This window comes from Loxodonta africana, chromosome 24 (assembly GCF_030014295.1).
Source record: "Loxodonta africana isolate mLoxAfr1 chromosome 24, mLoxAfr1.hap2, whole genome shotgun sequence".
NCBI classification, from domain to species: Eukaryota; Metazoa; Chordata; class Mammalia; order Proboscidea; family Elephantidae; genus Loxodonta; species Loxodonta africana.
Genome location: NC_087365.1, coordinates 40714263 through 40739203, shown reverse-complemented (window position 1 = coordinate 40739203; position 24941 = coordinate 40714263). Strand labels below are relative to the sequence as shown.

The 24941-nt window shown below is 40.1% G+C and overlaps 1 protein-coding gene across 10 annotated transcripts in view; it reads left to right on the top strand.

The window, feature by feature from the left end:
• The window catches only part of CHD6 (chromodomain helicase DNA binding protein 6), a 230821-nt gene that overhangs the window by 146439 nt on the left and 59441 nt on the right, over positions 1-24941 (top strand). For all 10 annotated transcript variants that reach the window (XM_064276096.1, XM_064276094.1, XM_064276092.1 and 7 more), the window contains 3 exons: positions 5013-5208; positions 22610-22774; positions 24060-24239. In XM_064276096.1, coding sequence (XP_064132166.1) covers positions 5013-5208; positions 22610-22774; positions 24060-24239 — 541 coding nt within the window. The remainder of the gene's footprint in view (positions 1-5012; positions 5209-22609; positions 22775-24059; positions 24240-24941) is intronic.

The following is a 24941-nucleotide window of genomic DNA, read 5'->3' as shown; positions in this document are numbered from 1 at the left end:
ACCTCTAATGTCAGTAATTTGGGGTGTTACTTTTCTTCCTCTCTCTGGTCTGGAGGGTAAGCTGATTAGGGAAGAAGAGTGATGAGGACTGTTGTTGTTAGATGCTGTCGAGTCGATTCCAACTCATAGCGACCCTGTATGCAACAGAACAAAATATTTTCTGGTCCTGTGCCATCCTCACAGTTGTTAAGCTTGAGCCCATTGTTGCAGTAACTGTGTCAATCTATCTTGTTGAGGGTCTTGCTTTTTTTCGCTGGCCCTCTACCTTACCAAGCATGATGTTCCTCTCTAGGCACTGGTCCTTCTCGATAACATGTCCAAAGCATATGAGACAAAGTCATGCCATCCTTGCTTCTAAGGAGCATTCTTGCTATACGTCTCCTAAGACAGGCTCGTTCTTTCTTCTGGCAGTCCATGGTATTTTCAGTATTCTTCGCCAACACCATAACTCAAAGGAATCAATCCTTCTTCGGCCTTCCTTATTCGTTGTCCAGCTTTTACGTGCATATGAGGCAAATTGAAAACACCATGGCTTAGGTCAGGCCCACCCTAGTCCTCAAAGTGACATATTTGCTTTCTAACACTTTAAAAAGGTCTTTTGCAGCCAGTTTACCCAATGCAATATGTTGTTTGATTTCTTGATTGCTGCTTCCATGGGCATTGATTGTGAATCCAAGTAAAATGAAATCCTTGACACTTCAGTCTTTTCTCCATTTATCATGATGTTGCTTATTGGTCCAGATGTGAGGATTTTTGTTTTCTTTATGTTGAGATGTAATCCATACTGGTCTTTGATCTTCATCAATAAGCACTTCAAGTCCTCTTCACTTTCAGCAAGCCAGATTGTGTCATCTGCATATCGCAGGTTGTTAATGATTCTTCCTCCAGTCCTGTTGCTGGGTTCTTTTCATATAAGCATCGTTGATTATTTGCTCAGCAGACTGCTTCTTGGTGACGACTAAAAGGTTTCAGTATCTGTGTCTCTCTTCCCTTTAACTGTGATTGGAGTGTCCTATGGTAGAGAGGGTAGAGGGCCTCTATTTGTACCATCTCAGGCTAGGGTGGGTGATCCCAGGAGACTAACTGATTCTTAAATGTTCAGTCAGTTCCTGAGTTCTGGGACTCTGCATCCCCACTTCCAGGGGCACCACACCCAATGCCTGGCCCTGTGGCTATTGTACAGTGTTAAATTAGGTTCTTTTTGCCTGAAATTCTGCTTTCTTCAAATCATTTACCACTTAGCCTGCTTTCTAGCTTCTAAAATTTTGTTATCACTTCTACTCCTGTTCTGTTTGTGAGTTTATTTAAGGGAAGAAGGTTATGCTTTTTTAAAATATCCTTCTACTAGAGGTTTGGGGTGATCAAAGAATTGAAGATGCATGTACTTTCATAATCTTTGACTAGATTTCTTTAATTCTTTTTACATCTCAGTCTTCAGTTCTTTTGTAATTTTGGTAAATGGCATATAATGGGGTCTGATTTTATTTTATTTCCCGTTATGTCTAATTTTCTAACTGCCATTTATTAAATAGTTCATCTGACTTCCGTTTATATAAAATACAAAATATTCTGAAATGTTGTATATGCTGGGTGTGTGTCAAGCCTTCTTATTCTTTTGATTAACGCTTCTATTCCTTTTCCTCATATATTATTCTAGATGAATTCCAGAATTATTCTTTTAACCTATTCCTGACCAGTCTAGCCCCCAACTCCAAAAAAAAAGTATGTATATGTGTACACACACACATATTTGCATATTGATATCTATGTATACATATATTCATTTGTTGGGGTTTTGATTAGCTTTTACACATTAAGTAGGGTAGGACTGACGTATTTGCATAATTGAGGAACATACTCTTCTCTGCAGTTATTCAGGTCCTTTAGTATACCATTCATTCAGTCAGTATTTATAAAGTGCCTACCATGTGCTGGACCATCCTTTTGTAGGTAGTGGGGACACAGTGGTGAACAGAACAAACATGGCTCCTAGTGTCATGTTGCCAAGCCCTGCAGATTTACTGAGTTTGTGTCTAAGTATTTCAGATGTTGTGGCTGTTGTGAATGGAATCTTTTTCGCTTCTTCTGTTTTCCAGCTGCTTACTGCTAGGAGATGAGAACAGCTCATTTCCCTTCAGGCCATCTGTTGTGCCAAAAACGTGTCACACACCCCACACCCCAAGCACACAGAAGTTTTCCAGAGTGCCACCTCCTTCTCATTGATACTTGACAGTGACTCAGGATAAGTTTGATGAGCCACATCAACTCTTAAGAATTTTGTTCAAACCATAGTTGTTGTAGAGGGTTAATTGCTGCGCCAAAGTTTGGTATGGAAAATTGGATGATTTCTTTGTTCAGACTTATTACCCTTGAGGTTTCCTTTTTCTTGAGCCCCTTTGCCTCTCCAGCTGTCAGCTTGGTTTCGTTCCCGTTTAGTTTCATGCCCAACTCTCATGCAGAAATAAGGACATAGCCAAAGGAGCTGCTTAGAGGTGAGGAGGGCTAGGGAGGGATTTCAGCGGGCTTAAATAATTGGACTTTTGGTTTTTTGTTCTTTGAGAACACTCTCAAGTACCTGCAGCAGTCACATAGGTAGTAGTGGTGGTGGCAGCAGGGGCAGCTAGTGTTTAACCGGACCTCAACCCTGTCTTCTGTCTCTTAATCCTATGCTGCTTCCCCTGCATCACATAGGTTGCCAAACTTCTGTGAATGACCTGTTACACAGATCCTCAGTGCACTGAGTTATCAAAATCGTTTTGATGCCTAGTTACAGTCTCTGCTTCTGCCTTCTGTTAGAGTTACAAGTTTCCTAAGTTTGCTAGTGTCTCTTATTTATCTTTAATTTTCTCTTTTAAATTTTTAGGGAAATCTTTCTGTCCTGCTATATTAGAATGTCGAGTACTATGTGAAAACCATACAGCAGACTGGTCAAGAGTGTGGACTCTGACTCGGATTAAACTGGGTTCAACTCATTTACCAGTTTGGTGACTGAGCAAGTTATTTTATTTTTAAATTTCCTCGAGTGTAAATTGGGGATAATGATAGGAACTACCTCATAGGATTAAGTAGCCCATATGGCACATGGTTAAAGCACTCAGCTGCCAACCAGAAGGTCAGTAGTTGAAAGGCACCCAGCTGCTCCATGGGAGAAAGATGTGGCGGTCTGTTTCCATGAAGATTTACAGCCTTGGAAACCCTGTGGGACAGTTCTACTCTCTCCTATAGGGTCACTGTGAGTCAGAATCAACTCGATGGCAATGGGTTACCTTATAGGATTATTGTGAGAATTAAATTGGCGATGAATATAAGCATGTATCGGTTCTTAGTACAGAGCTGGCACTTCTTAAGAGCCTGCTACTAATATTGTTGTAGCTGTTGTTAACAGTAACGATAATTATGTCTCATTGTTTCATGATTTTACGGGATTCAGACATGTAACCCTTAGCCTTTATCCTAATGACACAAGATCTTTTCTGTCTGTCTTCACGACAGTCCTGTCCCCAGCACCCTCCCTGTTTTATTTGCTGGTCCCCACATCTTTAGCTTGTTACGTTTAAAAAAAAAGTGAGAAAGGGAAAAAACTATACTCACAATTCCAGATACGGCTGTGTTGTGGCTTTGTAAAAGAAAGTGTTTTCATATTTGTTTCTCTATTAATCTGAATTAGTCAGGTTTGTTTATGTTTATTTCCCTGTGGTCGTTTTCTCTTTTTACATGGACTTTCCTTTTCCTCAGGGAAGTCAGAATTATATTGTCAAACTTACTTTTCTGGAGCTATCCCCGCACAGAGTCATCTACCCCTAACGTGTGTATCCTTATTCTCAGACCAGTTATTTTTCTGAAGGTTTAGAGATTGGATTTCCGCAGTTCCAATTTGATTTTTTGCAGAGTTCATGTCATGGCTCTTACCAGCTCTAGGTGACTTGGTCCCTTTCTCACAACGTTCCTATCATGTCTACTTTAACAACCAGTTCTTGCTTCTTGGTCAAAATTGGGCGCAGGGTATCATCCCCCTTGTTAATTCGTTTGTTGTCGGAGGTAAGTAAAAAGAGAATAAGACTCCCAGCAGCTGTCCAGCTTGCTGCTGTCATCTTACTTCTGTATTAATTGTATGATCTGCCTCATAAAGGACCTTCTGTGTTTTCTGTCTGGATGGGCTGAGAGTAATATGCTGCCATAGCAGTTTAATTTTTCACGCTGTTTCCCTTTACCCTCACTAGAGCTTCTCCACCATGCTTTCCACCCTTGTTTCTTACCTTTCTACACAGGTGTATGCCTTCTTAATGATATTCAGCTTTACTTCCTCACTTTATTTTCCTCTAAAAATTTTTCAGCCCCCTTGCCCCACAAACACACATCTCAAAGACCTTTCCTGTAATTTATTTGTACTTGCTTGGCAGTATACTGTCCAGAAGACCTTGGTTTCAGCTATAAACTTGGAGGTTTTGTTGTGCACCTTTCCTAATTCTGAAGCTTGGGGAATTACTAGGCTAGAGATGACCAGCCCAGACATAAAAGAACTGCCTGGCAGAAAAATCTTCTTGCCATTTTCAGGTTACCCTAAAGCAGCTAGAGACTGATTTGGACTCTGATTCCTCCTTATGAGCACCACTCAACATAGATGGATGAGGCTTTTATTTGAGTTTCCTGGTCTTATGATTAGATTCAGCACAAGATAAACTGGGAAATTACTTGAAAACAAGTTGCTTGGGCAGTGGGAATTCTTCTGGCCCTCCCTAGTTTGCTGTTTTTTGTTTTTCCTTCTTCTTTTTGTTATTTGGTTGTTGCCGTTTTGTTTGGTTTTGGGAGAGGGGACATTTCACAGTGTATTTTTAGGTGACTGCCCTGCTGCATATATGGGGGGTTCTGATTCCGTCTAGACTGATGTTACTTGGCCCAAATTTAGAAGTGAGAGATTTAAGCCGCTGGTCAACAGCTTCCTGCGTTGTTGTGCTGTTCTCTATTGAAGTCATGATTAACGCCTGGGCTTTCTTTCGTTTGGGTCCCCTCAGATACACCTATGAGCGAATTGATGGGCGAGTACGGGGAAACCTGCGCCAGGCAGCCATCGACCGGTTCTGTAAACCAGACTCAGACCGCTTTGTCTTTCTTCTGTGCACCAGAGCGGGAGGCCTGGGGATCAATCTCACAGCTGCTGATACCTGCATCATATTTGATTCAGACTGGAACCCACAGAATGACTTGCAGGTAACCATTAGGATGATTGCTGTTTATCTTAGCTGCCCTGAACCCAAGAACATCATGACAGGGCCTGGCTTGGCCATAGAGTGTCTGCCACCCTCCATTTGATGGCAGGGTTAGGGGCCTCGGACAGGGGGTGAAACGGGATGAGAAATAAACGTCCATGCTTCCTGCTAGTCAGGGAGCGGTTCTTTTGCTGTAAATCCGAGGGTGTTTCACAGTAGTGACCTCCAGATATAAAATAGAGCTATGTATTATTATTATGACATGTAAGAAAGAAAAATATTAAGCTTGACTAAGTTTCTAATTCTTGATATGTAGATTGACTAGCATTTTTACTCAGTTTGATGGTCAGGTGACTATATCATGTACAGTAAATGAAATAACCCAGAGGGGTGGGAAAGTTCATGGTGTGGCAGGGCTGACAGAGGGCCCTTCACCAGTTCATCTGTAGTCCACTTAATGCAGCACAGTACAGTTTACATGTGTCCAGTTAAGTGGATTTGCAGATTATATTTTATAGTTCTAACCAACTAAATGATGAGTGGCTTAAAACAATTACCACAAAGACTGGAAATCCAGGTAGTCCCTGACTTACGATGGGGTTTCATTCCGACAACTCTGTTGTAAGTCAAATACCTCTTTTTTTTTTTTTTTAGTCTCTATTATTGCCTGCTTTGCGGCAGTGTTTTGAACAATAAATCATAACATTGAACGTCTGTGAGTGAACACCTGAGAATGGTACCATCACCAGATTACACACTACAGCATTAAATGTAATACGTATAAGATGTACAAAATTAAGAAAAGACAGTCGTAAGTGCGGTTCGTTGTAATTTGAATGTGTCGTAAGTCAGGTACTACCTGTAGTACATTTAAAAAACAAGCATAAACAAACAGTAAGAAAATGGCAGAGCTGACGTTTCTCCTGGCCTGGAATTTTTCATCAACCCTATTTCAAAGTAAAAACAATAATAGTCTAACCAGTCGGACAGTAAGTCAGCCAAAAAGATTCAAAATTGTCAAGAAGACTATTTAGACTATAGATTTACATCCGTTATCATTAATGATGAATTTCATTCTAAGTGTATTTTGTATTTTTGGATATTTTCTATTACTAGGAGTGTAAATGTGTGGTGGGGAGAGTGGGTGGGTGGCACAAAATCTTTCCATTATAGAGGGGATTGATCCAAACTTTTTCACGTAACTAAATAGATGCCTAGGGGTTACTACAAGAGAAGGGATACAGGGAAGAGGAAGCTAAGCTGATGGGTCTCTGGGCTTCTTCCCTACTTGCCAGCTTCACAAAGAATCATCCTGCTTTGTCTTTCTACATCTACCGAGCTTCTAAATAAAACTTAGTTTGAAGAAAGCAGTCTACTGGTTGAAAACCAGTGCTTTAAATGATTACTTTGGTAACAGTCGCCTAAAATTCAGGAAAAAATATGATGGTAAGTCTTTGGGAAGCAAATTGTGTGTCACGTTGTTCTATGTCTAACTTCAGAGAAAAACAGGTGCGAATAGCTCATCATCTGGCCTTTATATTGGCAAAGGGATGTTTAGATCAAAGATGAGTTAAAAAAAAAAAAAGTAGCTAGGTATAATAACCAGTTTTTAAAGGAGTAACATGTACACAGTACTTAAGTAATAATTACGAAAAAATAACATTTGATCAGGTTTAAAAAAAAAAAGGTTAGCAAGAACCTAATTAGGATAGTGATACAGATCAAGGGTTGTAAAATTATTACCTGTAGGCCAGTTGCCTGTCTGTGTAAATAGTTTTATTGGAACACAGCCACACCCATTTGTATAAATACTGTCTATGCTTGCTTTTGAGTTACAACAACAGAGTTAAATAGTTACAACAACAGAGTCAAATAGTTACAACAACAGAGTCAAATAGTTGCAACAGAGACCTCTTATCCCACAAAGCCTGAAATACTTATGATCAGACCTTTTACAGAAGAAGTTTGCTGGCCCCAGATGATTTCCTAAGTGTTGACCACTGTAAGGTTCTGTCCTCTTTTGCGGTGCTCACTTGACTGTGCGGGTTGGTACCTGGGAGAATGATGGTATGAGAAAGTGAAATGGGGTGGTCTGTTTGAGGCCATGTTAGCTGGACATGCATAAAGGAATGTCCACTAGGCAAATTGGAGGAGGGGGCTCAAATTTGGAGAGGGGTCATGGCTTTGGAATCACCTGTTTTGCCAAGATGAGGCTAAGCACTATCAGTTGAATAGGTGCATTGACAAGAAAGGGAAAGAGCCTGCGAGTGTTTAAGCCTGATGGAGAAGCTTAGGTCATCTGAGGTGATTGATTTGTACACGTAGTAGCCAGAGGGGGTGAGGGGGCTGTCCTGAATTAGGGTGTGGAGGAGAGTGGAGAAGCTTTGGAATAGCTATTCTTTTAATGTCCGCTGCTGGGGAATTGACAAGAGATAATAAAGGAATGGTGGCGAAGTCCGAACTGAAATAGGATAGTGTGAATTTTTTTTAGTGTGCTGAGTCTGTTTCCGTATTTCCTCTAATGCTCACCCTAAAGGAAGAAACAAAGAAGACCAGCACCATGGGTGGTCCAGGGTGGGACCCTATACCAAGAATGTAGCAGAAGTTTAGTGCCCTAGGGAGCCAATGGTAATGGCAAGCCAAGAGTCAGAGTTCTTCAACTTCTGGTCGGCCAGACTGGCCATTGCTTCTCTGCTCTTGATTTATTGGTTTTGGCTTTTTTTATTGTTGTTGTTATCCTTATTTAAAGTTTTATAACTCAGAGGGAACTGTTGTTCTTTATTTCTGAAACGCCTAGCCAGACTGGGTAGAAATAAAAGAATTGGAAAGAGTAGAGTAATTTTGGAAACCCTGGTGGTGTAGTGGTTAAGTGCTGCGTCTGCTAACCAAGCGGTTGGCAGTTTGAATCTACCAGGTGCTCCTTGGAGACTCTATGGGGCAGTTCTACTCTGACCTATAGGGTCGCTATGAGTCGGAATCAACTCAATGGCAGGGGGTTTAGAGTAATTTTAGGACAGGGAGCAAATCATTGGCTACTGTGGAATGGGATTGGTAGACGGTAAAGAAGACATGCTAGAGAAAGGGAGGTCTGAGTTCTTTGTCTCCCACAGAGATGGAGCCAGGTTCTGTGCTTGCCTGGTATGAGGTGATGCAAGAGGGCTGGAACGAGGCATACTTAACGTAGACCTACACACTCAGAGGCTCACATGCTCTCCCTGGCATTTGCCTTTGCACCCAGGTGCTATACATACGAAGTTAGAAGAGAGTCTGGAGACCGGAACCCTGAGACCATCATGTGGGTCACAAGACAGGAGCTAAATCAACTGTGAAAACCAGGAAGTGAGATCATAACTCTGACAGAATAGAATACTTAACCAGACCGTTCCCCGGTACTTTTGTCACTAGGTGTGTTATGTTAATATACACGCAATAGTTTGTATCTGCAGTCCACTATTTTTTATAAACGAATGAAATATTTCAATCATGGTTGACTCTTTAAGTTTATTGAAGAACCACAATTCCCACTGCTATAAGGTGATCGTATTTCCTTTGGAAGATGGGCTTAATGTAGAGCATTTATCTAGGGGTGGGTCAAGGCACAAAGTGCCTAATATAAATGCCAGGGCCATGGAAAAGATAATTCCATCATGAACAGGGTCCTTCCCCAGCCTGGAGAATTTTAGCATAGCTCCGGAGGTCCACATGATAGAAAATGTAAGTGTTTACTGTAGTCTCCAACAGCCTGGAAAGATCTGATGCAGTCCATGGTGATGCCATGTCCAGTCAGGATGCCCTGGGAAGCAGGGTCAGTACCAGGACAACCCCTGTTTCTTGCCCGATTCTAGGCAGACCTCCTCAGATAGTTGACAGTGAAGCCAGCTTGATTGTGGGCATGAGGTCGGCTCAGCTAAGGTCCTGAGCCCCTGAGGCAGTGCAGCAGACAAACCAGCTTCTAGGGCTGAGGAACAGAGCGCCATCCTCTGAAAAGGCACCTGAGAGTCAGAACAGCGTTAGCTTTCTGGTGCTTTTTCATTATTATAAGCAAAAGTTCAGTCATTCAGCCCACTTTCTCTAATGATTTTGCTGGGGTTTTCTGTGCTTTGAGGATAGAATTAAAGATTTAGGACATGCTGGAGTCCCCCCCCGCCCAATCTAAAAAAAACATCTAGGCCTTTATAATACAAACACCATTAAATGTAATGCTGCTTCCTTTGGTCTTGTTAGAGTCTGAGGAGTAAAAATTATATCCCGCTTCCTACCTAGATCTGAACCAATTAAGAAATAGACACAGGAGTGAAAAGGAAGATCAAAACATCAGCTTTAGTAAATCCTGAAGCTGGATTAGATAATACAGTTTGACCTGTAGCCAGAGTTAGGCTTTCTAAGACTCTCGCACGCCTCCTCTGCTCCTCCACCCTAGGTTAAACTTACCTCCCCAGAACCGCTGGCAGCCAGGCAGGTAAGCCTGCCAGAGACAAAGAGAAGTCTGCTGAGGTCATGCAAGCTCAGACCCTGCTCTGTCTCTCATTGATCAGGTCAGTCACTCTTTTAGGGTGGAGAGAGGAAGGATATCTGAGAGAGAGACTGTTACGTTCCTACCTGGGAGCAGACATTCCGTTTTGGAAATCTGGGGAATCAGCCTAGCATCAGTCTCCTCTTCCCAAGTCATCTACTCCCCCTTTCCAGAAGTTGAAGCACAAGTTCATAAGGATCCAGGGTAGGAACCCTGTACTACTTGGGAATAACAAAAGATACTAAGATTAGTACTGAAGGACCTCAGCAAAGTTATCATTTTATCTGGATTTTTTTTGTTTTTGTTTTTTATCAGAAGCAAACCAATTTTTAGGTCCCTGTTAAGGGAGAGAGCTTATGTAGAGTTATCAGGTAAACGCTGCTTCCTCTTTCAAACCTGGAATGTGTCTGTATTAGCATCAATGTATGTAAAACAATGCAGGCTCAAGGTCTGACTCTGCCATGGTACTGCTGCAGCAGCAGCATTTTGTCCAGATTTCCTGTAACACCTGAGTACGAGGTTAAGAAATGGCAAAGGGTGGTAGCAGTAGCCCAAGAAGGGAAAAAAACAATAAACAACTGAAATCTTTTCTCCTCTTCTCATCAGGAGGAAGCCAGTATTGCTGCTAGCTTTGAGGGCAGAGGCATGCCTCTTGGGAATAGCAGGGTCTCAATCAGTCTCCTTTAGCCTCCCCTCACAGAGGCCATAAGCACTTTCCATTTTCATTGGTTCATGATTACCTTGAATTCTTTTTCTTTGGGAAGCTTTTTACCCTTTAAGATAAGGGTTCCTTGGGGTTGTATAGGGTTCATGGTAACAGTGGTTAGGCTGCACTGTTCTGTGTCCTTCCTGTTGCTAAGGTCCCTGGAGAAGGAATTCAGAAACCATGGGAGCAGGTGTACTGGCAGGAAGCACAGCCACAATATAATGCAGCTGTTGCAAGTCAAAGAGATTTGGAAGAGAGGAGGGAACCCGGCCTGAAGAGCCAGCGCCACTTGCATGAAGCAGCACTCCAGGGGCCAGACCCACCATTCCAACGAAGGAGAGGAGCTGGTCCCCCCTGCCACTGCCGCCACTGTAGTGCTAGCAGCACCTCTCTCTTGACAGTGTGTATGCCTGGAGCTTGCAAGATTAGACCCTACTCTGGTTGCTTCCTTTGCTAGAAGAAAGTCAGTTTGTGAGTATATGCACAATCCATTCATTCAGCGCCAGGCACTGTTCAGAGTGCTGGGGGCACAGCAGATGGGCAGAGTTTCTGCTCTAGTGGAGCTTTCATTTTAGTGAGGTAGAGAGACGATAAACAAGTAAAAAATAATTACCGATAGAAATAAGTACAGTGAGAGCTGGAATTCGATGGGACTGCCTTGTTTTTCCAGGTCTCGCAAGTTTTCCTCCTTTGACAGCATGCAGTCTTACCACTTTTCTGTTGCTGGTTTTAGTGGGAAATGTTTGCATTTTCCTTCTCTGACAGGTTCTACTTTATACACGTTCCAGCTTTCACAGGCTTTACTGTATTATGAAGAAAATAAAGCAGGATAAGGGGATAAGAATGGTGGGAGTTGGGTGTCTCTAATTGAGTAGTCTAGGAAGGCTTCTTTAAGAAGGTGGCATTTGAGCAGAGACCTAAAGGACGAGAAGAATCTTAACTGATGAAAACAGAAGGAAGAATGTTCCTGACAGAGGGACAAAAATTAGGATTGCCAGGAGTGGGAATGAGCATAGGTTGCCCACTTGAGGCATAGGATGGGACAGACACTTACTGTATAGAATCAGTCCCAAATAAAGTGAGACAGGTTTCCTCTGGGTCTCTCCTGCCTCCTTTGTCAGTGTCCTCTCTTTCTCACTCCCTGATCCTTTTTTCTGCTGCCTTTTTTCCATGCTGTGAATTCATCTTTCCTTCCTGTTCTCAGCCAACTCTGGACTGATTTATCATATACATTTAGTGAGCCCCAGGTACTATATTAGGCCCTGGGGATACAACAGTGCTCAAGACTTTGGTTTGGGCTAATAAACTAAACCATATTGTAGAAACAGAGTGCAATAGAATGGGCTATTTCCCAAAGACATTTTCATTTTAAGAGAGGATGATACCTCACCCCAAAGGATAAATCTGGACTGGAAATCGTAGACCTACAATCGTAGGTCTGCAAAGGGATAGTTGAGAGAGGGCACCTTCCCAGGGCTCTTCAGTGCATACTGCATAGATAGCCCTTGCCTGCCATTCTGGCCAAGTAGGCAGTGTGCTAATACAGACTTTCAGAATGCCAGAAGAAATGTAAAGTGCCTAGGCTTGAAATAAAGTATTTGTACATGGAAAATGGGCTGGAGAACTAGCAGCATGCTGTTTGACTTTGGGTGGGACAGGTAATTGTTTTTGACGTCTCTGGTTATGTAGATTTTTCTTGAGGAACAAACAGTATTTTAAAGTATTAAAATATATATTTTTTAACATAGTAGAGCTGATGATTTGGAAAAGTATTATGAGGGTCAAGAGAAGAATTGTTACTGTGCTTGGTTCTTTATGCCAGCTATTTAATTTTCACATGATTGTTTGTAGTGTAAGACTTTGCCAGGTTTTGGACTTGAGACTGACTGGAATCAGTTTGGAATCTGTCACTGCTTGAGCAATAAAGCCACACCTATTTTCTTCCCATGTCAGTCACTGGAATCTGTACCTGTTTTTTATTTTTTAAACATCCTTACTTTATTTCTCCTAGGCTTTCATTTAACTTTATGTATTAACAACTAAGGAACAAACTAAGGGCTCACAAAGCATGCAGGAGAGCATTAGTGCTCTATGATTCTCCTGGGGATGGGAGGACTAGCCCCACCGCCCTCTAATCATGGCCTCCTCCAAAGGTTTCTGTATTTATCTTTTGCTGATGCATCTCATTTGAACTTCATCTCAGTTGCTGTCCTAGTTCTGAATGTTTCCCTCTCTACCTAAATTTTTTTCAGTGAATTTTGATTAGAAAAGGCATGTATGATTAACTGTGAGATCTGACTGTAAAATGATTAGTCTCTTAAATGTGACAGAACTTAATCCTATTATCTTTCAGGTCAGTCATTTTGGGAGAGTGGATGTTTATATATCACCTGGTATCATTTAGCGGCTTATGGCAGTGGCTCACCCAAGCAGGGGTTTGTTTTTTGTCAATTAACAAGAAGTCCAGAGGTGGGTAGTCCAGAACTAGTGCAATGGTTTTGTAGTGTCATCAGAGTCCCAGGTTCCTCTGTCTTTATGCTCCACTGTCCTCCATGTATATGGTTTACATCCTCTTGGTCCCAAAATAGATACTTCATACCCTTACCCACTGGGCAGGAAAAATAAAGAAGGAATGTGTGATGCCTTTTTCAGGAAAGCAGAACTCTTCTAGATATCCCCAGTAGATTTCTCATTCTCTTGAGATGCCCCAGGACATCTCATTGTCCAGAATTGTTTACCTAGCCATCCCTGGGAAGCTGGCAGTGGTTTTCAGTTGGTCACATTGCTGCTGTATGTAAGGATCAGGGCTCGGGTAGTGAGGAAGAAATGAAGTGGGATACCAGAAAGGCAGTTAGCGGTGTCTGCAGCACTGCTGTATCAGACCTTTGCTCAGAGCATTTCTTAAACGCCTCTTTCAAATTATCCCTCAACACCGTATGAACCAGAAAAAGAATACCAGTGTCAGTACATTATAACGTGTTGGTTTATAGGTTTAATGGGCCTTATTATTTACCTTGATCACTTCCTTTACTTGCCAAGTTATATATCAAATCTAGTAATAAAGATTTGCTACCATTAATGATACTGAAAAAAGGTTTAGTGGCTAATTATAGTTGACAAATACCAAACAACCCACTTGTCCAGCAATAGAGGACTAATTGAATAAATGGTGGTATATTCAGCTTACAAAAACTAAATAAATAAGGAAAATCTCTGTGTACTGCTATGGAATTATCTCCTAGATCTCCTGGATATACTATTTAGTGGGGCAGGGGGGGAGAAACAAAGTGGAAAAAGTATGTGTAGTATGCTAGCATTTATCTTAAAAGGCTTTGTGTGTGTGTCCCATAAAAGGATAAATCAAAAAAACAAAACCCTTCTTATTTTAATGGATAACTGCACAGTGGAGGTGACAGAGTTAGAAGCTAGTTTTTCTGAATATGCCTTTTTTGCGTATTTGACTTTGGAAGCCTTTAAATATTCTACATCATTACAAAAAGCATTGATTTTTAAAACTTTTTATCTTGAAGTCATTTTAAACATTAAACTTACAATAAAGTTACAGATACAGCATAGCATTGCAATACCCTCACCCAGCTTCCTTAATGTTAGTGTCTTAATATTAAAAAAAAAAAATTTTTTTTAACCAGAGTACAATTACTGAAACCAGGAAATTAACATGGATAGAGCACTCTTAACTAATCTACTACTCCTCCCTTCAGTCCCCACAAATGTTCTTTTTCTTATCTGGATTCCAGTCTAGTATCTCACATTCCATCTAGAAACCATTCCTCTGAGCCTCCTCCAGGCTGTGACAGCTTCTCTTGTCTTTGTTTTTAATGACGTGGCTCTTTTGAAGGGTACTGACCAGCTGTTTTGTAGAATGTTCTTCAGTTTGGGTTTGCCTGATTTTTTTCTCATGATAAGATTTGAGGTTATGCATTTTGGGCACAAATATCATGGAAGTGATGTCATGCCCTCCTCAGTGCTTCATATCGGGGTGCATGCCAGTGTGTCTTATTACGTTAACTGAAGTTGATCCCTCGGTTACGGTGTTTGCCATGTTTTGCCACTGTAAAATTACTATTTTTGCCTTTTAAAAGTATCTTGTGGGGCCAACATCCATTCCTGATAAAAAAAAAAAAAACTCAAAAAAATATGTATAGGAGGAAATTCCTCAACATAATAAAGGCATCTATGCAAAACCAACAGCCAACATCATTCTTAATGGAGAGAGGCTGAAAACATTCCCCTTGAGAACAGGAACAAGAGAAGAATGCCCTTTATCACCACTCCTGTTTAACATTGTGCTAGAAGTCCTAGCTAAAGCAGTAAGGCAAGAAAGAGAAATAAAGGGCATCCAAATTGGTAATGAAGAAGTAAAACTGTCCCTATTTGTGGATAATATGATACTTTCTATAGAAAACCCAAGACTCAACGAAAACACTACTGGAACTGATAGATTCAGCAGAGTAGCAGGATACAAGATAAACATACAAAAATCAGTTGGATTCCTATACTCCAATAAAGAGAATGACGAAATAGAAATCAGGAAAACAATACCATTTATAATAGCCCCTACAAAAATAAAATACTTAGGAGTGAATCTAACCAGGGTTGTAAAAGACCTATACAAAGGAAACGACAAGACACTATTGCAAGGAAACAGATGTAAATCCATCTACCTGTGGTCACCCGATCTTGAACAAAGGCCCAAGGTCCATCAGATGGAGAAAAGACAGTCTATAACAAATGGTGCTGGCAGAACTGGATGTCCATCTGCAAAAAAATGAAACAGGACCCATACCTCACACCATACACAAAAACTAATTCAAAATGGATCACAGACCTAAATAAAAAACCAAAAACTATGAAGGCCATAGAAGAAAAAATAGGATCAACAATAGAGGCCGTAATACACAGCATTAACAGGATACAAACCATAACCAATAACACACAAACTCCAGAAGATAACTGGGATCTTCTAAAAGCTAAACACTCATCAAAAGACTTCACCAAATGCAAGAAACCAAAAGAGACCTACATGAGTGGAAAAACATACCTTATTCGTGAATAGGAAGACTTAACATTGTAAAAATGTCTATTCTACCAAAAGCGATCTATAGATATAATGCAATTCTGATCCAAATTCCACCGACATTTTTTAGTGAGTTGGAGAAACAAATCACCAACTTCATGTGTGGAAGGGAAAGAGGCCCCAGATCGGTAAAGCATTACTGAAAAAGAAGAACAAAGTGGGAGGCCTCACTCTACCTGATGTTAGAATCTATTATACTGCCACAGTAGTCAAAACTGCCTGGTACTGGTGCAATAACAGATACCTAGACCAATGGAACAGAATTGAGAATCCAGACATAAATCCATCCACATATGAGCAGCTGATAATTTGACAAAGGCCTGGACAGTCTGCTTAACAAATGGTGCTGGCATAACTGGATATCCATCTGCAAAAAAATGAAACAAGACCCATACCTTACACCATGCACAAAAACGAACTCAGCATGGATCAAAGACCTAAATATAAAATCTAAAACGATAAAGATCACGGAAGACAAAATAGGGACAATGCTAGGAGCCCTAATACGTTGGATAAACAGTATACAAAACATTACTAACAATGCAGAAGAGAAACTAGATAACTGGGAGCTCCTACAAATTAAACACCTATGCTCATCCAAAGACTTCACCAAAAGAGGAAAAAGACTACCTACAGACTGGGAAAAAGTTTAGCTGTGACATTTCCGATCAGCGTCTGATGTCTAAAATCTACTTGATACTGCAGAAACTCAACTACAAAAAGATAGCCCAAGTAAAAAATGGGCAAAGGATATGAACAGGGACTTCACTAAAGAAGACATTCAGGTGGCTAACAGATACATGAGGAAATGTTCACGATCATTAGCCATTAGAGAAATGCAAATCAAAACTACAGTGAGATTCTATCTCACTCCAACAAGGCTGGCATTAATTCAAAAAACACAAAATAATAAATGTTGAAGAGATTGTGGAGAGACTGAAACACACACTGCTGGTGGGAATGTAAAATGGTACAACCACTTTGGAAATCGATTTGGCACTTCCTTAAAAAGCTAGAAATAGAATTGCCATACGATCCAGCAATCCCAGTCCTTGGAATATATCCTAGAGAAATAAGAGCCTTTACACAAACAGATATATGCACACCCATGTTCACTGCAGCACTGTTTACAATAGCAAAAAGATGGAAGCAACCAAGGTGCCCATCAATGGATGAATGGATAAATAAATGATGATATATTCACACAATGGAATACTACACATCGATAAAGAACAATGATGAATCAGTACATTTCATAACATGGAGGAATCTGGAAGGCATTATGCTGAGTGAAATTAGTCAGTTGCAAAAGGACAAATATTGTGTGAGACCAGTATTATAAGAGCTCGAGAAATACTTTAAACAGAGAAGAAAATATTCTTTGATGGTTACGAGAGTGGGGAGGGAGGGAGGGAGAGGGGTTTTCACTAACTGGATAGTAGATAAGAACTATTTTAGGTGAAGGGAAAGACAACACGGAATTCAGGAGAGGTCAGCACAACTGGACTAAACCAAAAGCAAAGAAGTTTTCTGAATAAACTGAATACTTTGAAGGCAAGAGTAGCAGGGACAGGGGTTTGGGGACCATGGTTTCAGGGGACACCTAAGTCAATTGGCATAGTAAAATCTATTAAGAAAACATTCTGCATCCCACTTTGGAGAGTGGCGTCTGGGGTCTTAAATGCTAGCAAGTAGCCATCTAAGATGCATCAATTGGTCTCAACCCACCTGGAGCAAATGAAAATGAAGAACACCAAAGACACAAGGTAATTATTAGCCCAAGAGACAGAAGGGGTCACAAAAACCAGAGACTACATCAGCCTGAGACCAGAAGAACTAGATGGCACCTGGCTATAACCGATGACTGCCCTGACAGGGAACACAACAAAGAACTCCTGAGAGAACAGGAGAACAGTGGGATGCAGACCTCAAATTCTTGTAAAAAGACCAGACTTAATGGTCTGAGACTAGAAGGACCCCGGAGGTCATGGTCCCCAGACCTTCTGCTGCCCCAAGACAGGAACCATGCCCAACGCCAACTCTTCAGACAGGGATTGGACTGGATTATGGGATAGAAAATGTTACTGGTGAAGAGTGAGCTTCTTGGATCAAGTAGACACATGAGACTATGTGGGCATCTCCTGTCTGGATGGCAGATGAGAGGGTAGAGGGAGTCAGAAGCTGGCTGAATAGATACAAAAATAGAGTGGAAAAAAAAAAAATAGAGAGTGGAGGGAAGAATTGTGCTTTCTCATTAGGGAGAGAGCAACTAGGAGTGTATAGCAAGGTGTATATAAATTTTTGTATGAGATACTTGATTTGTAAGCTTTCACTTAAAGCACAATAGAAAAAGACTTCACCAAAAGAGTGAAAAGAGAACCTACAGCCTGGGAAAAAATTTTGGCTATGACAAGTCTGACAAAGGTCTAACCTCTAAAATCTTCTGGAAAATCCAGTACCTTTACAGCAAAAAGACAAATAACACAATCAAAAAATGGATAAAGGAAATGAACAGACCCTTCACCAAAGAAGACATTCAGGCGGCTAACAGACACATGAGGAAATGCTTGCAGTCAGTAGCCAGTAAAACAAAAAAAAACTCAAACCTACTGCCGTCGAGTCGATTCCGACTCATAGCAACCCTATATGAGTCAGTAGCCATTAGAGAAATGCAAATCAAAGCCACAATGACATACCATCTCACCCCGGCATTACTGGCACAAATAAAAAAAAAAACAGAAAATAACAAATGTTGTAGAGGCTGCGGGAAGATCACAACTCTTATGCACTGCTGGTGGGAATGCAAAATGGTACAACCATTTTGGAAAATGATATGGCACTTGCTTAGAAAGATAGAAATACATATGATCCAGCAATCCCACTCCTAGGAATGTATCCTAGAGAAATAAGAGCCGTCACATGAATAGACATATGCACACCCATGTTCATCGCAGCATTGTTCACAATAGCAAAAAGATGGAAACAACCTAGATGCCCATCAGCAGATGAATGGATGAAGAAACTGTGGTACCTGCACACAACGGAGTACTACAGAACGATAAAGAACAATGATGAATCTGCAAAGCATGTCAGATAAGTCGATCATAAAAGGACCGATATTGTATGAGACCATTACTATAAAAACTCATGAAAAGGTTTACACACAGAAAGAAACAATCTTGGATGGTTATGAGGGAGGGGAGGGCAAAAACACTAGACAACAGAGAAGTGGTAACTTAAAAAATTTCTTTAAAAAAGTATCTTGTGAGGAGGTATTTGAGACTCTGGAAATACCCTCTTTCTCATCCTATGTTTGCCCATTTATTTTAGCATCCATCAGTGGCTCTTGGCCTTCAGTAACTATTACTGTGGTGTTTGACTAATGGTAATTTTCTATTTCCATCATTCCTTCTACATTTATTAATTAGAATTTTACTATAAGAAAGAGTTGTTCTTTCTCCCACATTTATTTATTTCTTTGTTGATATCAGTATCGAGTCATGGATATTTATTTTATAGGTTTATAATCCATTGTTCTTGTTTATTTTATTGTTCAAGTTGTTCCAAATTTGGCCATTGTGGGAACTCCTTCAAGTTGGCTCCTTTGACATGCTCCCATCATTTTTTGAGGACTTTTTTACTTTGTGTCAACACAAGATGTTCCAGGTTCATGTTGTGGTTTTCCTGCCACAGACTTGAAATTGACATTTCTTCAAGGATCCTTGGTTCCTTATGTTTGAAAATGGCATTTAGAAACCAAGATCTGCTACTGCCCATTGCTACTGGAGTATTATTTCTTCTAGACCCTCTGAGCAATCAGAGCTAGGAAGTACATGTATATTTGCTAACACACACACTCATATGACCATCTGTATTTATTCCATATCAACCCATCCAGTGTGATATTTCCTATCCAGTTCCAACACTACAGGATTCGTTCTAGCCTTTCCCTTTTTCTTATTGTTAACTTTCTTTGACAGTGAGAAGCCTAGATCTCATTATCCACAAAATATTTCCTCTTTTGCTCAATTCTAGTATATATATAAAATAGTTTGAGAATTGCTAACCCATATCCTGTGAAAACAAATTTACTAGATTATCATATTGATCTGTAGTTCTTTTTGTCCTTCACCTTACACTACATCGTCAAAATATTGTTTTCTGGAGTTACTTAGGTGAGTTACTTTCTTTCCCACCCCCTTTAGTGCGGTTAAATTAATGGGAAAAAAAAGCCATCCCTGAAATTCAAAAGCAAAACGAAACAGTTGAATCTAGCTATGTAGTAAATGGACAGCATAACCTCAAGTTAGGGATTGTTTCAAGTGACTATTTTTTTTTATATTTAATATTTTTGTACGTTTTCATTTTGATGTAATTAGAGACTTAAAGAAAAGTTTGCAACTGCCATATACCCTTTATCCAGATTCACCAGCTGTTTACATTTTGCCTGTTTACTTTATCATCTGTGCCCTCTAACTCTCTTTTGGCGAGCACACTCTCAGTACACACACACACCCTCACTCACGTCATTTTTTGTCTGAACCACTTGAGAGGAAGTTGGAAGCATCATGCCCGTTTAACTCCTGAGTATTTTAGTGTATAGTTCCTAAGAGAAACATACATAACCACAGCATAGTTCTCAAAATCAGGGACTAAGAATACTGTTTTCTAATCCACAGCCTGTTTAAATTTACTCTTTGTCTCACGTCCTGTTCCCCTAGTCTGTGATCCAATCCGTGTCACACATTACATTTAGTTTTCATATCTCCTTAGTCTCCTTTAATCTGGATTAGTTCCTTGTTCTTTCTTTTCTTTCTTGACCTAGATGTTTTTGAAGAGTACAGGCAAACTGCTTCGTAGATGTTCCTCAATTTGAGTTTGTCTTTGTGTCCTGAGGATTGAATGCACATTTAGGGAAATGACAGAAGTGATGTCGTTCTCAGTATTCTGTATCAGAAGGAATATGATACCCATTTTTCTGATGATGTTGACTTTGATCACTTGGTTAAATGGTGTCTGCCCAATTTCTCCACTATGAAGTTGCTATTTTTTCCTTTTGAATTTAATAAATAATTTTGGATACTTTGAGACTATGTAAATATCCTATTTGTCATCAGTGTTTCACCCACGGTTTTCACTTCTGTTGATTATTTTTGCCTGAATCTGTGATGGTTACGAAGTTGTGATTTTCTAACCCTGTCACTCTTTCTGTGTTTGCAGTTGGCATTCTACTATAAGGAAACGTTTTCCCACCCTCCAGTTTATTTATGTCAGAATGAACTCATGGATTCCTTTTTTATTCAGTGGGTTATAATCTGTTAATATCTTGATTTACTTTGATGTTCAAATAGTCCTAGACTTAGGCAGTGGGAGCCTCGTCAAGTTTCAAGTATTATTTTGATAAATCTCCATCATTTTTGGAATACTGCCTAACATTCTGGCACAGTAATGTATTTCAAGCTCATCCTATACTTCTCTACTCCAGCCCTGGAATTAGCCATTTCTCTAACAAGCCTTGGTTCCGTTTTATGGAGAGTGGTTATTTAAAAACCAAGATCTCGAAGCTAGTTATATTCGTTGTTATTTGGATATCGTTACTTTTGCACCCTCTTAGTGGAAAAGTTAGGATACACACACATGCATGTAACATAATTGTGTATATACATATATATAACATGCATTCATAGGTGTGTGTGTACATACATACATGATGTATAAACAAATACATCTGTATTTGTATATTTGTATGTATAGATGTGTGTGTGTGTATATATACATCCGTATATATATACACACCCCAGACCCTCAGTTCATACCGATACCACCAAATCCATTCTAACACCACAGAATTTAGTCTTCTGCTTTCTATATTTGTGCTTCTTAAAAAATTAATAATAATAATAAAATCTTCACTAGTCACCACTTTTGGAGGATGTTATTTTATAAACTGGTTAAGTAAAGAGAAAGAATCAAATATTTATCCTGGTCCTCCTATATGAACTGTATATTAGGGTAACCAAAAACTTGATGAAGGAAATTGTAACCACTAATGAAATAACAGATCTAGGCAATGATCATCAGTTCCAAAGAAAGACAACGAGACATCATGTGCATCTCGATGGAAATGAAACACCACCTATGAAATACACTTGCCGAAAATTGACTCTTAATCTGATCAAGGCTCAAGATATAACTCACAGTTTACAGGAAATACAGGAAACAGAGAAACCTATTCAGTGACACAATAGGAATACAGTGAGCAAAATGTAGTCTGTGGAAAACTATAGGACAGATACTTGGTTTCTTCATCAAATAAATTACATTAAGGGAAAAAAAACGTTGAAGGCAGGGAATATCTGTAGATTAAAAGAGACTTGAGACATATCAACCAATTGGAATGAGTGGTCCTTATTTGGACTTGATCCAAATAAGTAAACTATTTAAAAAAAAAAAAAAATACACAGGGTAATTCGAACACATACTAGATAGCTGATGTTAAGAATTAGTTTTTTAAAGTGTGGCAGTGGTAATGTGATTATGTTTACAAGAGTCTATATCTTTAGAAATACATACTGAAATATATAAGGAGAAAACTATATGATGCCTAAGATTTAGTAGAGATGAACAAAGATTGTCCATAAGGAATCATTATACTTTACTTTTGTCTATGTTTTAAATTTTCTTTAGTAAAATTAAAAAATGAAAAAGTACACTGCCAGCTCTGAGGCATTTCCCAAGAAAGTAGGGCAGCGTCCTTGGAATGAGGCTGCCTCACAAGGTGGCTATGTTCAGACCACAAGCGTGGGGAGGGAAGGAAACCATGTCTTCTCATTGATTTATCCTGACACCTTACACATTTTAGGGCATAAAGTAGTCACTTAGTAAATAATTGGTGAAGAAATGAGTGACCCTGAAGAGGCAGCTTACATTTTAGTGTATTCTGTCCTGAAATCAGTCCCATGATCTCATAAATGTGAAAGCTGGTCACTCACCACTCATATCACGTGATATTTAAGAATTTCCCTATTCCCAGGGCTGCCGCCATTATAGATGGTGAAATGTGTGTGACGTTCCTTCCTTCCCAGGCTCAGGCCCGATGTCACCGGATAGGCCAAAGCAAAGCTGTGAAAGTGTATCGCCTCATTACTCGGAACTCCTACGAGCGGGAAATGTTTGACAAGGCCAGCCTAAAGCTGGGTCTAGACAAGGCTGTTCTTCAGGACATCAACCGAAAGGGCAGCACCAATGGCGTGAGTATGATGTACCTGCTCTGGAACCTCAAGAAGCATTTGTCACACAGCCTGGGCCTCTCTGGGCTTTTCCTTCCTGCAGCTGTTTCATGATTACTTGGACTGTTTTGAGTTAGCTCTCACATCTTTGTTGGATAATTCCCTATGGAAAAGGATAATTTGAGATCAGGTTTTTGTGTTTTTTAAATGGGTAAATGATATCTGTAGGAGCAGTTATGTGGTAGGATCGTCCAGCTTGCAGGAACCTTTCAGTACAAAGTTTTTGAATGGTGCCCATTAGAAGCCAGTAGGTCTTAACATGCAACTCTGTAAATATATAATTGTGACCATGCCTTATCTCATACCCCAGATCTTGAGCTCTGTGAGGGTACAGTGGGATATTTTTTATCTCCGTATTTCCCGTGATCTCTAACAGTGTTTGGCATATTAAAAGTTGTTCAGTGAAATAAATGAATTAATAAATTAGAAGCCTGAAATATGGGCGTTAATAAAATATTCTTACCCTCTGGGAGGGGTTAAAAGTTGCAGCTAAGATTTTTATCTTAAAGTATAGGCAAGCAGGGCAGAATATCTCCTTAATCTCTAGGATCAGGACATCAAAGATAGGGAGTTAAAACCTTCTAAATGAATTGTCTTTAGTCCAGATGGTCTGTATCCTGTTAGCTATGCATATGTTGCTGAGTATAATTCTTGAAGTTACCAGAGCTGGGAGTCATGGTATTCCCTCTTGTGATTGCTATAAAGAGAACCAGATTCTTAATTAGAACCAGGAAAGGGTGTTTTGAGCCCCATTTCCTGTTTTCAACAAGCAGTTGCGGAGATCACACTTGGCACAAGCTTCTTTTAAGAAATGACATCATTTCCAATACTAAGGTACTTATTTAATAATGAATAAATCATTATTCTTCAGCTCATTTGGTACATCTGGAGATTTTTAAAGATGCAGACTCAAACTAAAACAAAAAACAAATAGTTGAATGTATCCTCTTCAGTGGCGCATTGTTTTAATGGCTTATGACATTTGGTAATAACCGATGCCCTCTAGAATGTTAGGGCCATTGGGTCATGTGCTGAGCTTTATTCCGGTGCTCCCTGTTTAGGATTGTCTGCTTACCCTCCCGTAGTTCTTGAGTATCATATTCTAAAGATTGCTGTCTATGTCCTTCATTCTTCTGACATAGCAGTTAGTGGCAGAACTGTGTACTGAATCATAAAGGTCAGATTTGAGGCTGTTCTTCTCCTGTGCATTTTCCACTTTGTGAGTAGCCTTTGGTGACTTGTCCAGGTGCAGCAGCTCTCAAAAATGGAGGTGGAGGACTTGCTTCGGAAAGGTGCTTATGGAGCCTTAATGGATGAGGAAGACGAAGGCTCCAAGTTCTGTGAAGAAGATATAGACCAGATTCTGCAGAGGAGAACCCACACCATCACCATCCAGTCTGAAGGGAAAGGATCGACTTTTGCCAAGGTAGACAACCGTCTTTCCAGAGTCCTTATTGGGGGTGGGTGGGGAAAAAAAATTGTTTCTTCTTTGACTTTTATTAGCTATGCTTCCCTTTCTCTAAATCCAAGCCCTTGAAATTGTCAGCTGTGCATCTAGGCTGCGTGACACTCTGAAGATGCAGGTCCTCAGAGGGGTTCTGGATAATGAATAAGAAGCTATAGAAAGAAAACACCATTCCTGACCTTTGAGAGCTGACCTTTGGTGGGCAGGATAGACACTTCGGTTGCAGTTTGGACTATTGCTGTTTTCAAGGACTGCGCTGAAACCCTTGAATGGTCATCTTGATTCCCTTGTAGAATACTTTTTGATCAATATTAGAGAGTTTGAAAGTCCAGTGAACACTCCATTCCTCAAACTAAGCAAGTATTCTGTACGTTTTGTAGAAAAAGATTTTACTCAAGATTCTCAGCTTCTACTCTAGGTGCCTCTTTCCTTTGCAATTCAGGTCACTAGATTTGGAATGAAGTTAATCAAACCACTTATCAGATCACTTTCCAATTTCCCTGTTCATAGACTCTGCCCATTCCTATGTAGACTGTGTGACCTCTTTGCTAAATTTTCTGTTTGATGTCCTATATAGGATGTTTTTCAGTAAGACACTTTGGGCTTTAGTTTATAGGGAGAATACAGGTGATGCACTGCTTGTCTCTTTATCCCTCACCCTGC